At 64.7% G+C, this 13,489-nt stretch overlaps 1 protein-coding gene across 1 annotated transcript in view; it reads left to right on the forward strand.

Moving 5' to 3' along the window:
• The window catches only part of Hmcn2 (hemicentin 2), a 101,761-nt gene that overhangs the window by 75,369 nt on the left and 12,903 nt on the right, over nt 1-13,489 (forward strand). Inside the window, 18 exon segments of the mRNA XM_048345035.1 lie at nt 83-230; nt 296-420; nt 799-982; nt 1,874-1,971; nt 2,555-2,821; nt 3,589-3,779; nt 4,182-4,263; nt 4,347-4,483; nt 4,567-4,708; nt 4,799-4,943; nt 5,481-5,608; nt 6,150-6,306; nt 7,769-7,890; nt 8,543-8,707; nt 9,935-10,042; nt 10,218-10,352; nt 10,647-10,781; nt 11,692-11,882. Of these exon segments, the coding sequence (XP_048200992.1) occupies nt 83-230; nt 296-420; nt 799-982; nt 1,874-1,971; nt 2,555-2,821; nt 3,589-3,779; nt 4,182-4,263; nt 4,347-4,483; nt 4,567-4,708; nt 4,799-4,943; nt 5,481-5,608; nt 6,150-6,306; nt 7,769-7,890; nt 8,543-8,707; nt 9,935-10,042; nt 10,218-10,352; nt 10,647-10,781; nt 11,692-11,882 (2,660 nt within the window).

The raw sequence follows: 13,489 nt of genomic DNA on the forward strand, positions 1-13,489 counted from the left end.
GCGCCCGCACCCCGCGCCCGCGCCCGCCCGCCCGCGGCGGCCCCCCACGGCCTCCCACCTCTCACGGTAGCCCCTGCCGCAGTGGCGCCCCAGATCCGGAGCTCGGGCGTGGCGCAGGAGCACAACGTGCTGGAGGGGCAGGAGGCGCGGCTGGACTGCGAGGCCGACGGGCAGCCGCCGCCCCACGTGGCCTGGCTGAAGGACGGCGGCCCGCTGGGCCCCCACCTCCGGTAAGGCCCGGCCCGGCCTCCCTCCCCGCGCGCCCGCCCGCCCTCACCGCCCGCTCCCCGCGCAGGTTCTTCCTGGACGGCGGCTCGCTGGTGCTGAAGGGCCTGAGGGCGGCCGACTCGGGCGCCTACACCTGCGTGGCCCGCAACCCGGCCGGCGAGGACGCCAGGCTGCACGCGGTGAACGTGCTGGGTGCGGAGCGGAGGCCCGGGAGGGGCGGGCAGTTCTGGGGGGACGTGGGGACCCTCCGGGGCTCCCGGGGGGGGGGAGGGAGGAGTGGTCAGCCCACGGGAGACCCGGGTTTGAGTCCTGGCCCAACCCACGCGGTGTGTTCCCTGGGCCTCCATGCCTTTGAAGGCGAGGCCGGGGGAGGGTGGTCGGGGTACCCGCGGCCCCGCCCCCCCCCCCCCGGCCCGCGACGGTGAGCCCCCCATTCGTGGAGCCCGCCGCCGCTGCTGCCGGGCGTCTGGGTCTGGGTGCTGCCTCCCGGAAGCCCCCGACCCCCGACCCCGGGAGCCCTCGGCCCCCAGCCCGCCGTCAGCCCCTCTTTTGTCCCCGTCCCCGCCTCAGTTCCTCCCACCATCGAGCCCGGAGCGGGCGGCGCAGGGCCGCTGCGGAGCAAGGCCGGGGAGCCGGTGACCATGGCGTGCCCCACGCGGGGCTCGGGGCCGCTGCGCGTGAGCTGGCTCAAGGACGGCCTGCCGCTGCCGCTGTCCCAGCGCACGCGCCTCCACGGGGCCGGCCGCACGCTCAGGTGGGCGCCGGGCTCCCGCCGCCTCGCCCTGCCTCGCCCTGCCTCGCTCTGTCTGTCTCTCTCTCTGTCTCTGCCTCGTTCTGTCTCTGTCTTTCTGTCCCTGTCTCTCTCTGTCTTTCTGTCTGTCTCTGTCCCTCTGTCTCTGTCTGTCTGTCTGTCTCTGTTCCTCTGTCTCTGTGTCTTGTCTGTCTGTCTCTGTCTCTTGTCTGTCTCTCTGTTTGTGTGTCTGTCTCTCTGTCTCTCTGTCTCTGTCCCTCTGTCTCTGTCTCTGTCCCTCTGTCTCTGTCTCTGTCCCTCTGTCTCTTGTCTGTCTCTCTGTCTCTGTCTCTCTGTCTGTCTCTGTCTCTGTGTCTCTGTCTCTTGTCTGTCTCTGTCTCTGTCTCGTCTGTCTCTCTCTCTGTCTCTGTCTGTCTGTCTCTGTCTGTCTCTGTCTCTCTATCTCTGTGTCTTGTCTGTCTCTCTGTCTCTGTCTGTCCCTTGTCTGTCTCTGTCTGTCTCTGTCTCTGTGTCTCTGTCTCTTGTCTGTCTCTGTCTGTCTCTCTGTCTCGTCTGTCTCTCTCTCTGTCTCTGTGTCTTGTCTGTCTCTCTGTCTCTGTCTCTCTGTCTCTTGTCTGTCTCTGTCTCTTGTCTGTCTCTGTCTCTCTGTCTGTCTCTCTGTGTCTCTGTCTCTGTCTATCTGTCTCTCTGTGTCTCTGTCTCTGTCTCTTGTCTGTCTCTCTGTCTCTGTCTCCCTGTCTCTCTCTGCATGGGTTTCGAAAAAAACCTCAAAAGCAGGCAGAAACTGATGATGGGGAGAGGACCCTACTCCAAAATGGAACCCCAGAAATGAAAGGGGCTCCGGGGGGGCCAGGAAGGGGTGCAAGCAAAGCCCCCTCCCCTGCCCCACCCCAGGATTTCCCAGGTGCAGCTGGCGGATGCAGGCGTCTTCACGTGCGTGGCCTCCAGCCCCGCGGGCGTGGCGGACAGGAACTTCACCCTGCAGGTGCTTGGTAAGGCCACGGACAGCGGGGCCCTCCCCCCACACACACACCCCCGAGCACTCAGGCAGAGCCAGGGAGCAGCCCCGGGGGCGCCTGGCAGGGCGGAGGCCAAGACTCACTCAATTCGTTTGGTCTCACATACATTTTTGTCAGGCACTGCAGGATTCCCGGGCCATGCCCGGCACCAGAGTACAGCCATGAGGGGGAGCCTTTAACCTGCACCCCACCAGAGAAGGAGAAGATACCGTGGGGGCATCACGGGGGACCGCTCCTGACCTCAGGGCTCAGAGAGGCTTTTTTCTTTTTCTTTGCCAGTCCTGGGCCTTGGACTCAGGGCCTGAGCACTGTCCCTGGCTTCCTTTTGCTCAAGGCTAGCACTCTGCCACAGCACCACTTCTGGCCATTTTTTATATATGTGATGCTGGGGAATCGAACCCAGGGCTTCATGTATGTGATGAGGCAAGCTCTCTACCGTTAGGCCATATTCCCAGCCCCAGAGAGGCGTGTTGCTGTAGTGAGGTCGAGGTCCGGGGCCCAGCACCAGCCGTGGTAGAACAGAGGGGCTCCGGGCCCTCCCTCCCGCCTTCCGCAGTGCCTCCCGTCCTGGAGCCCGTGGAGTTCCAGAAGGATGTGGCAGTGGTCCGCGGCTCCTCGGTGACCCTCCCGTGCGAGGCGTGGGGTAGCCCCCAGCCCCTGGTGTCCTGGAGGAAGGACGGGGAGCCCTTGGGGACCCGGAGCCTCCAGCAGGGCCCCGGCTTGCAGCTGGAGATGGTGGGCGCGGACGACGCGGGGAGCTACTCGTGCGCGGCAGCGAACGAGGCCGGGGAGGCTCAGAGGCGGTTCCAGCTCACCGTGATGGGTGCGTGTCCCGGGTCGGAGGGCGTGCCGGGACTCGGGGCGCCGAGTCCCACCCCGGGAGTGGAGCTCTCTCTGGGGGAGACCTGGCCGGTTCCGCCTGGGCTGGGAGACCGGGCGGCGGAAACAGGATCGAGCCACCGAGGCCCGGGGACAGGGCCCCAAGACAGCACGGCTTTTAGTTTTTATTTAACTGGTCCTGAGGCTTGAATTCCGGGCCTAGGCCTGTCCTGAGCGTCCCTGGCTCAAGACGAGCGCTCTCCCGCTGGAGCCGTAGCTCCGCTTCCAGCTTTCCTAGAATAATTCGTTAGCGCCTCGTGGCCTTTCCTGCCTGGGCTGGCTTTGAACCGTGATCCTCAGATCTCAGCCCGCTGAGTAGCCAGGATGACAGGCGTGAGCCCCCGGAGTGCCTGGCTCACGATTTTTCTTTTGTCTTCATTCGAGTGCCAGTACTGGGGCTTGAACTCAGGGCCTCGCGCGCTCGCTCGGCTTTTTACACTCAAGGCCGACACTGTGCTCTTTGAGACATAGCCCCATCTCTTCGCGTGTACGTGCGCGCACACACACACACACACACACACACACACACACACACGGTGTCCTCGTTGGATTTAAAGCCTAAGTCCTGTTTGGGCTTCGGGTGCCTCACACAGGCTCAGCTGTCTCCCGCCCCCTAGCCTTCACCCTGGGTAGGAGGGGTGGGGGGGCGCACGTGGGCCGAGCCCCTCGTGTCCAGGCCACGGCTGACCGACCGGGGTGGCTGTCTTGCAGATCCCCCCCGCATCGAGAACTCAGACCAGCTTACAGAGATGTCGCTGGTGCCCGGCGCCCCCATGGAGCTGCTGTGCGATGCCCACGGGGTCCCCCCGCCCAACATCACCTGGCAAAAGGACGGGCAGACCCTGGCCGGGCCAGACAACCACCGCCCAGCCCAGCGGCAGCTCCGGGTAGAGAGTGTCCAGGTGCCGGGGCCCGCCTGCTGGACAAGGAGGCCGGGGGAAGGGGGTGGGTGGCTTCCCCGGGGCCCCAGCTCCTCCTTGGCGTGGGGGAGATGGGGGCGATGAGGCTGCGCCCCGCCCCCGAGGTCCCAGGCTGGCCAGAGCCAAGGGTTCAGCCCAGAGAAGGCCTAGAGAGACCACAGGGGGCTTCCTGGAAGAGGTGGTCGAGTCCCGTCCCAAAGCCAGCGTGAGATGCGGGGGGAGAATTCCAGAGAGGGAACCAGTTGGCTAGGAGGTGAGCCGGCCCCTCTTAGACCCTCAGTGGGTCTTGAGTGCGAATCCTGGCCCTTCGCTACATGGTAAGGGAACCTGGTTAGCAAGGGGGGGGGGGCGTCCAGGCATTATTCACTCCGCCCCATCTCCCAGGTGGGTGACGCTGGACTGTACACCTGCCTGGCAGAGAGCCCTGCAGGGGAAGTGGAGAAGAGCTTCCGGGTCAAGGTTCAAGGTAGGGGCAGGGGTGAGAGGCAGGATGGGGGCTGCAGAAGCCGGTCCACCCCTCACGTCCCTTTGTCCCCCCCCCTCCCCCAGCACCCCCTCACGTGCTGGGGCCCCGGGGCCCCCGCGCCGTGGTTGGCCTGGCCCCGGGGCAGCTGGTCTTGGAGTGCTCGGTGGAGGCGGAGCCAGCGCCCCAGATTGAGTGGCACCGGGACGGCGTCCTGCTGAAGGTGGGTGCCAGGTCAGGGGTCCCCGGGCCAGGCGCCCGCGTGCCCGCCGGCCGCTGAGGGTGTCGCCCCGGCCGGGCCCGCAGGAGGACGCGCACACGCGGTTCCCCGAGCGGGGCCGGCTCCTCCGGATGCAGGCCCTGAGCACGGCCGACGGCGGCCGCTACAGCTGCACGGCCCGCAACGCGGCGGGCAGCACCCGCGTGGACTTCCACGTCGAGATCCACAGTGAGTGCGCGGCCCCGCCCCGCCCTCCCCCCCCGCCCCCCCCCCCGAGCCACGGACGCCCACCCCACGCGCTCCGCGCCCCCTCCCCAGCGGCACCCGCCATCCAGCCGGGACCACCCGTCGTCAACGCCTCTGCGAACCACACGGCCCTGCTGCCCTGCCGGGTGGATGGCGTACCTGCCCCCCTCCTGAGCTGGAGGAAAGACGGGGCCCCCCTGGATCCTGACAGCCCCAGGTGGGAGCCCACGGGGAGGGTCTCAGGTCACAAACGCAAACCCACATGGGCGGGCGGTGCACAAAAGTGACCGTCACGAAGGGACAAGCGAGCCACTGTTGAGTGGTACATGGCTGTCCTAGTTCTCTCTCTCTCTCTCTCTCTCTCTCTCTCTCTCTCTCTCTCTCTCTCTCTCTCTCTCTCGCCAATCTGGACTCAGGGCCTGAGCACTGTCCCTGGCTTCTTTTTGCTCCAGGCTAGCACTCTGCCACTTGAGCCACAGTGCCACTTCTGGCTTTTTCTATATATGTGGTGCTGGGGAATCGAACCCAGGGCTTCACGTATACGAGGCGAGCACTCTCCACTGGGCCATATTCCCAGCCCCAGCTGGTGGGATGTGGGAGCTGCACCTGACTGTGACCTTGGCGGCACAGATGTCAGAGTCTCAGGTCACATCCTCGAGCTGGGAGGAGGGGATGGGAAGACAACAGGTCTCCCAGGAAACGCAGCCAGCGTCCAGCCTCCCGCCGGCCATGGCAGCCCTCCCTTCCGTTCCAGGCTGGAGTTCCTCCCCGAGGGCTCCCTGAGGATCCAGCCAGTCCTCGCCCAGGACGCTGGCCACTACCTGTGCCTGGCGTCCAACTCGGCCGGCTCTGACCGGCAAGGCCGGGACCTCCGCGTCTTTGGTAGGTGGCCCAGGAAAGCGATGTGCCCCAGCCCCGAGTAGCGTATGGGGTCCCCCAGCTGCCAGAGCCATGATCCTCAAATGTGGTTGACCACCAAGCCCACGTGGAACCACTGGGACCTCATCTCAAAGGGTGTGTGTCCTATTTGCACGTGTCTGTATCACACACGTCCTCAAGCAGGAAAAGGCCAGCTCTAAAAGGTCAGGTATTGAAGCAAGGCTCAAAGTCAGAGGAATCTAGGGCTCGGATTGAACTCCTCTTCCCAGTCCAGCCTTGCAGCTGCTCTGCGGGGCCCTGGCCTTGGGTGGGAGCTGAGGAGCATCCACCCTGGAGGCCTCATTCAAGAAGGGGGGGGACCGAGCACCCGGCCCAGGCCTGGGGAGCACCCAGCTTGAGCGTGTTGGAGGCCCTCCTTGGGGACTTTCCCTGCCCTCTCACCTGCAATGTGGGGTACACAGAGGTGTTCAGGGAGCTCCCCATCGCAGAGAGATGCCAGTCCCCTCAACCTGCACCTGTCCCCTGACCACTGCCCTCTCCCCAGAGCCTCCAGCCATTGTCCCCGGCCCCTCCAACCTGACCCTGACCGCCCACAGCCTGGCCTCGCTGCCCTGTGAGGCCAGCGGCTCCCCTAAACCCCTGGTGGTCTGGTGGAAGGATGGGCAGAAGCTGGACTTCCGCCAGCAGCAGGACACCTACCGGTAATGAGCACTAATGAGCAGCATCAATGTGAATGGGTCCTTCCGGCAGGAGCCTAGGGTGTCATGGAGGCAGGGGCGTGGCCAGCCGTGGGGTCGGTGAAGGGGTGGGTGGGTGTCTGTGGGGCGGGGCCTTGGAGGGCCTACGGGTCAAGAGGTCTGAAGGGGTGGGTGGGATGAGGCCTGCGAAGGGGCGGGGCCAGTGGAGGGGCGGGGCCTGTGGGAGGCAGGGTCTTGGGAGGGTGGGGCCAGCAGAGGGGCAGGGTCCTTTGGGGGCGGGGCCTGTAAAGAGGTGGGTGGGATCAGCTGAGGGGCGGGGCCTGGGAGGGGATGTGCAGTTGGGGCCAGGGGAGGGGCGGGGCCTTGGAGGGACGGGCTAGGTGGGGCCTGGGGGCGGGGTCTCGGGGGGCGGGGCCGGAAGGGGCGGGCCCAGACCCTGGAGAGCCGAGAGGCTTTTTACTGAAGGCGACAGTCCGGGCAGGCAGGTCTGGAGGCATTTGGAACACACGGTGAAGTAACTTCCATGCAGGCCAGGCAGGCACCCATTAGAAGCAGAGGGCTCGGGTGAAGCTCAGGGGCAGATCACCTACACCCTAAGTGTGTGTGTGTGTGTGTGTGCGCGTGTGGCTCCACTACCACACAAACAACCCGGAGATGCGGCGGCTGGCATGGTTGGTGCTGCTGAGCCTGGACAGGCGCCTGCCCCCCGCCCCCAGCCTCCCTTTTCGCGAGGCTCTGGTGGCGAGGGACCTGGGAAGGGCGGAATCGCCACCTCATTCACCAGATCGTCGTTGGCCGGCGGCCGGCCCCTTCTGGAGCTCTGTCTAGAGCAAGTGCTGTGTGAGCAGAGGCTTCCGGTGGGGGACGAAGTGAGGTTGCTTTCTCGGGCGTGAGGGGCACGGTGTCTCAGGCTTGTAGCCCACCTGGAGGGTGGCATGCGAGGGCAGCCTAGGTCGGAAGTCCTCGAGACTCCGTCATCTCAGTGGGTGGCCGGGCAGAGCGTGGCACCGCCGGGGTCCCAACTGTGCTGGACTTTCAAGTACAAAGATTGTAGCCCAGAGCACCTCGGCATGTACCGGAGTCCCAATCTCCAAAATAAATACCTAAAGCCACAAGGGCTGGGGGCTGTGGCTCAAGGGGTAGAGCATCTGCCCAGCAAGCTCAAGGCTTTGAGTTCAAACCCCAGCACCACAAAGGAAAAAAAAGAAAGAAAGAAACTGAAAGTCTTCACAGGCATTCCTATAGCAGACTTGCAGAGTTGCAGAGAAACAAGGTAGGGACATAAATCTCCACTCACCCAACAGCTAAAACTTGGGGGATAGAAGCTTCCAGAAGACAGGTGTAGAGGTGGATCCGTGGGTGGAAGCAGCAGGAAACGCGGTCAGCGGGTCCCATATCCAGACCACGGGGGGCGGGAAGACCCCAGCTGGCCGGTCTAGTCCCTCCGCCCCTCCGCCCTGCCCAGGCTCCTGCCCTCCAACGCCCTGCTGCTCACGGCGCCCAGCCCACAGGACTCCGCCGAGTTTGAGTGCGTGGCGAGCAACGGGGTGGGCGAGGCCCGCCGGGTCTACCGGGTGACAGTCCACGGTGAGTCGGGCATGGGGCGGCAGCCCGCCCACGGGACGCCTCCCCCAGAACCTGCCCACCCGCACTGATGGGACCCTGGCCTCAGTACCCTTCCTGGCAGCTCCTCAATCCAGAAAGTTCTAGACCCAAATCACACCTTCTGGTTCAAATCCCTCCCCGAGGACCCTGCCCCGCACCCCCCACCCCCACACCCCCCCCCCGCTCCAGGCTGGGGTCCTCACGCAGCCTGGCCCCCCTCTGGGGGCTGGTCAATGTGGCTCAGCTTTGAGCTCCTTGCATCCGGGCCTTTGCACGTGCTCTTCCTCACCCGCCGACCACTGCCTTGCCGTCTGACCTCAGGGTCACCTCCCTAGAACTTCCCCGGCCTCCTCCGCAAAGCCTTTCTCTCTCAATCATGGTGAAGGCACCAGGCCAGCCATGGGCAGAAGGCTCCTCAAGATGGTGCCCTGAATACTGGCCAAGCAAGCCAGGGTGGCTGCCGGGCCCGTTGCCTCCGCCTCCCCCCAAGGCCCTGTCCCCCGGGCTCCCCTGCCCAGGCCTCCCTTGACAGTTCTTGGCACACCCCCCTCCCCCTCCCCCTCCCCCCACACGGTCCAGGGCCACACGGAGCCCCCGGCCCTAAAGGAGGCCCCGGGCCTGGCCTTGGTTCCAGCGCCCCCCACCATCGCCGATGACCAGATGGACTTCACGGTGACCAGGATGGCCCCCGTGGTCCTGACCTGCCACAGCACGGGCGTGCCCACCCCGACCGTGTCCTGGAGCAGGGCGGGCACCCCGCTGGGGCCCCGGGGCGGCGGCTACCGGGTCCTACCCTCAGGTCAGCCCGGGGGAGCTGCAGAACGGGGCCGGCGGGGGGTGGGGGGGGTGGGCAGGGCGGGTGGCGGGGCGGGCATTTCCACCGTGGCTCTGCCGCCCCTTTGCTGTGTGGCCCGGGAGGAGGCCCTCGCCCTCTCTGAGGGCCGGCAGCGGTCTCCGGGCTGGTGCAGTCGGTGTGGTTCCACGGCTGGAGCTGGGGTATATCCGCGTGGCTGAAATCACGCGCGTGGCCCTCCGGTGCGGAGTCCCTGTCTCTGATGAAGCTCAAGGCGGCAGCGGGTGGTGATGTGCTTCCTTATCTCCTTCCCGCGTGTCTGGGGTCTGAACACGGGGCTGTGCACCTGCCGGGCGTTAGCTCCGCCCCTCGAGTCCCAGCCCCCGGCTCTTTCGCTCTGGTCCTCATCTGCACTGGTGCTGGGGTTTGAAATCAAGGCCTGAGCGCCGCCCCTGAGGTTTTTGCTTTTCCGCTCGAGGTTGGTGCTCTACCACTTGAGCCACAACCCCACTGCCGGCTTTCTGTCGGCCCATTGGAGAGAAGAGTTTCTCGGATTTATTTGCCCGGGTCTGGCTTTGAATGGCAGTCCTCGGGTCCCAGCTTCCTGAGTAGCTAGGATGGCGGGTGTGAGCCATGAGTACGTGACAAGGGGGCGGTCTTTTTATAGACACCTTTGTTTGTTCAGAAGGAAGGTTAGTGACCTCATGGAGCGCTCTGAAATTCAATGCACAGTTGTCCGTTGGTTGGCGGGATCCTAGCATGCCGGACCACCGTGAGCTTTGCAGACTCCTGCAAGGCTGCAGAACGTTTATCACCAAGCCAGTGTACAGGGCGGGTCACAGCTCTGGCCACCCAGAGGCCAGCGGCCCTGCCCCCCCCCAGCCCCGCCCCACAGGCCGCCAGCAGCTCACGGGGCGGACGGGGCAGACGTCCCGGGGGGCCGCCCGGAGGAGAACTCGAGAGCCAGAGATGACCCTGGGCAGGCCAGGGGCTCGCCTTCTCCAAGTCTTCCCTGAACACGTGGAGAAACTGAGGCCCGGAGAGCAGGAGGGACTTTCCCTAGCTGTGCTTCCGGCAGAGGGCAGAGGCAGGCCTAGAACTCGGGTTCCCATGCGTTCTGTTGACTGATGAGTGGATCCTAGGAGCCCGGCCACCTCCTTCAACCCTGGGGGGGGGGTCCTCCATCCCACCCCCCACCCCCAGCACCTGCTCCTCGCCCCCCCCCCACCGCAGGAGCCCTGGAGATCGAGCACGCCCTCCCCATCCACGCTGGCAGCTACACCTGCACCGCACACAACTCTGCCGGCGTGGCTCGCAAACACATGGTCCTCGCTGTGCAAGGTGAGGTCCCTGGGGGGTGGAGGGCGCCCTGGAGGGGGGGGGGCAGAGGGAGAGCGGGTGGTGGGAGGGGCTGGGAGGGGAGGGCTCTGACCCCCTGGTGGGAGCCTCCTGAGCTCCCGTCACTGTGAGTTGGTGTGAGCGTCCATCCGGGGCTCCCCTGTCCCCCCTCCCCCAGCCCCCCCAGTGGTGAAGCCGCTGCCCAGCACGGTGGAGGCGGTGGCGGCCAGGGAGGTGCTGCTGCCCTGCGAGGCCGTGGGGGTCCCCCGGCCCACCGTCTCCTGGCAGAAGGAGGGGCTGAGCATCCCGGCGGGTGAGGCGGCTGGGAAGGAGGTGGGGGGGGCCGGGCTTGCGGGGACCCCCAGATCCTCCTTCCTGCCTGGCCTGCCATAGACAGCTTGTTCCCGCGCCCCTCCGGTGTCCCCACAGCCTGACCGCCCCCCCCAGCTCCCCCACCGCTCGCTCGCTCGCCCTGAGAGCCGTGGCCGCCGCCCCCCCCCCCCCGCCCCGGGCTGGCCGCAGACTCCGACGCTGCTCTCTCTCTCTCTCTCTCTCTCTCTCTCTCTCTCTCTCTCTCTCTCCCTCTCTCCCTCCTGTCGCCACCTAGGCGCGGGGGCCCGGGTGCTGCCCAGCGGACACCTGCGGATCGCCCAGGCCGGCCCGGAGGACGCCGGGAACTACCTGTGCGTCGCCCAGAACGGCGCGGGCAGCGCGGTGGCCAAGACGCGGCTGCTGGTGCTCGGTGAGGCGGCCCGCCCCGCGGGGCTGGCCCCAGGACCCCCCCCCCCCCGCCCCGTCCCCTCCACCCTGAAACACAGGGTCCTGGAAGATCTCCCTCCTCCTGCCGGCGGCCTGGCTGCAGCGACGCCCCCCCCCCCCCGCCTCCTCTAGCCCCCCCCCCCCCCCCCGCCTTGGGCCTCTTTCTTCCGTATTTGGTGACAGCCATTCCCTTCTTTCCCCGCGCGTGCCGGGACTGGGTCGTGAAGCTAGGGCTCGGGTGCTGTCACCGAGCTTCCTCCGCTCAAGGCTGGTGCTCTATCGCCCGAGCCACGCCTTCGCTTCTGGCTTTTTGGTGGCTCCTTGGAGGTCCGAGTCCCCTGGGCTTCCTCCCCCAGGGTGGCTTTGAACCAGGAGCCTAGGCTGTCAGCCTGCTGAGCAGCTGGGGTTCCAGGTGTGAGCGTCAGCGCCCCGGGACTGTCCGCGTGTGTCCCCCCCCCCGCTCGGGCGTCTGTCTCCCGTCGTCACTGCGGTGTCCCCGGTGACACAGCCAGTGCTGGCCGCACGCGTGGCGACGCCCGCGTTACCCCCATGTTACCCCCGGTGCGCGCGGCGCCTGGGCCCCGGGGCAGCTCTGCTCTTGCTCCTGGAAGTTGCCACGCATGCAGAACTTGTACCCACGTGGGGCTGTGTGTACGTGCGTGCGTGCGTGCGTGGGTGCGTGCACACACGTGTGCAGGCACACCAGGACCACCCCGGCACAGCCGCAGTCCCTCAATGACCCGTGGCGGGGCAGGTGGCGGGGACAGCTGACAGGTGTGGGGGGGGTGGAGAGGCCAAGGGGAGTGGGATGGGGGCAGGGGAGGGCAGGGGAGGGCAGGGGAGGCCCACACCACCTCAGCCTCCCCCTCAGCTGGGCCTCCCTCTCCCCACAGTCCCACCCGTGATCGAGAGCGGCCTCCCAGACCTGTCCACCGTCGAGGGCTCCCACGTCCTCTTGCCCTGCGCGGCCAGGGGCAGCCCTGAGCCGGACATCACCTGGGAGAAAGACGGCCGCCCCGTGTCGGGGGCCGAGGGCAGGCTCGCCGTCCAGCCCTCCGGGGAGCTGCTGGTGAAGAACTCGGAGGCGAGTGGCTCGGGAGCGGCCGCCCCAGGCCAGGAGCAAACAATAAGAACCCGCCCGGGGCGGGGGTGGGGGGGGTGGGGGGGTGGGGGGGGGCGCCGCCTCACCTGGGGACCGAATGCCCCCGTGTTCTGGGGAGGCGCCGAGCCAGGGCTGCCGTAGGTTCGAGTCCCCGATCTCCTTCTCCCCAGGCCTTCCCCCGTGAAGGCTTGAGCTCGGGACCCCACGCTCCTGCTTGGCTTTGTTCACTCAAGGCTGGCGCTCTACCGCTTGAGCCGCGCCTCCACTTCCCGCTTTTTGCGGCTGACTGGAGACAGGAGTCTTTCTTCCCTGGGCTGGCTGCAAAGCTCAGTCCTCAGATCTCAGCCTCCTGAGCGGCTGGGATGACAGGCGGGAGCCACTGGCCCCTGGCTTAGCGGATTCTGTCCTCACAAGAAACGACTCTCCTGGTAAAGGAAGTGCAAATAAAAACAAGCCTGAGATACCACCTCACCCCAGTTAGAATGGCCCGTACCCTGAACTCAGGCAACAACAAATGCTGGAGGGGGTGCGGGGAAAGAGGAACCCTTCTCCACTGTCGGTGGGAGTGCAAATTAGTACAACCACTTTGGAGAACAGTATGGAGGTTCCTCAAAAAGCTCAGCATAGACCTACCCTATGACCCAGCCATACCACTCCTAGGCATCTATCCTGAACAGCTGGTCCCAAGATATCAAAAGGACATTTGTACTTCCATGTTTATCGTGGCACAATTCACAATAGCCAAAATATGGAAACAACCCAGATGCCCCTCCATAGATGAATGGATCCAAAAAATGTGGTACCTATACACAATGGAACACTACATAGCGATTAGGAATGATAAAATATTGGTATTCACAGGGAAATGGTCAGAACTTGAACAAATAATGTTGAGCGAGACAAGTCTAGAACAGAAAACAAAGGGGCATGATCACCCTTATGACTGTTGTGGGGGGGAGGTGGAGACAGTAGAGACCAGGTCTGCGAAACCAAAAACTTCCTGTCAAATGGTATTTCCCTCAGGTTTGGGTCAGCGACCTTACGTTATATAACTAAAACCAAACAACTACTCAACATATAAAGGTCAAAAATAGACCTCTCAGCGGATCACAATAGCTCAAAAGCTATGTATGTACATTCATATATGACAAGTATAAACAAACTCTATTGTTGACGTTATATTTAAAGCCCTAGGTGAATTTCCTTTGGCCTATGCCACGTGGCTACTGTATATGTTTTTGGTACAATGTGTATTGTATATATGCCTACCTGATCTAGGGAAGGGAAAGAAAAACAGGGTGTAAGATATCACAAGAAATGTACACACTGGGAGCTGGGGATATGGCCTAGTGGCAAGAGTGCTTGCCCCGTATACATGAGGCCCTGGGTTCGATTCCCCAGCACCACATATACAGAAAACGGCCAGAAGTGGCGCTGTGGCTCAAGCGGCAGAGTGCTAGCCTTGAGCAAAAGGAAGCCAGGGACAGTGCTCAGGCCCTGAGTCCAAGCCCCAGGACTGCCCCCCCCCAAAAAAAGAAATGTACACACTGCCCTACTATGTCACTGTGCCCCTTTTGCACAGCACCTTG

Source organism: Perognathus longimembris, chromosome 1 (assembly GCF_023159225.1).
Source record: "Perognathus longimembris pacificus isolate PPM17 chromosome 1, ASM2315922v1, whole genome shotgun sequence".
Lineage (NCBI taxonomy): Eukaryota > Metazoa > Chordata > Mammalia > Rodentia > Heteromyidae > Perognathus > Perognathus longimembris.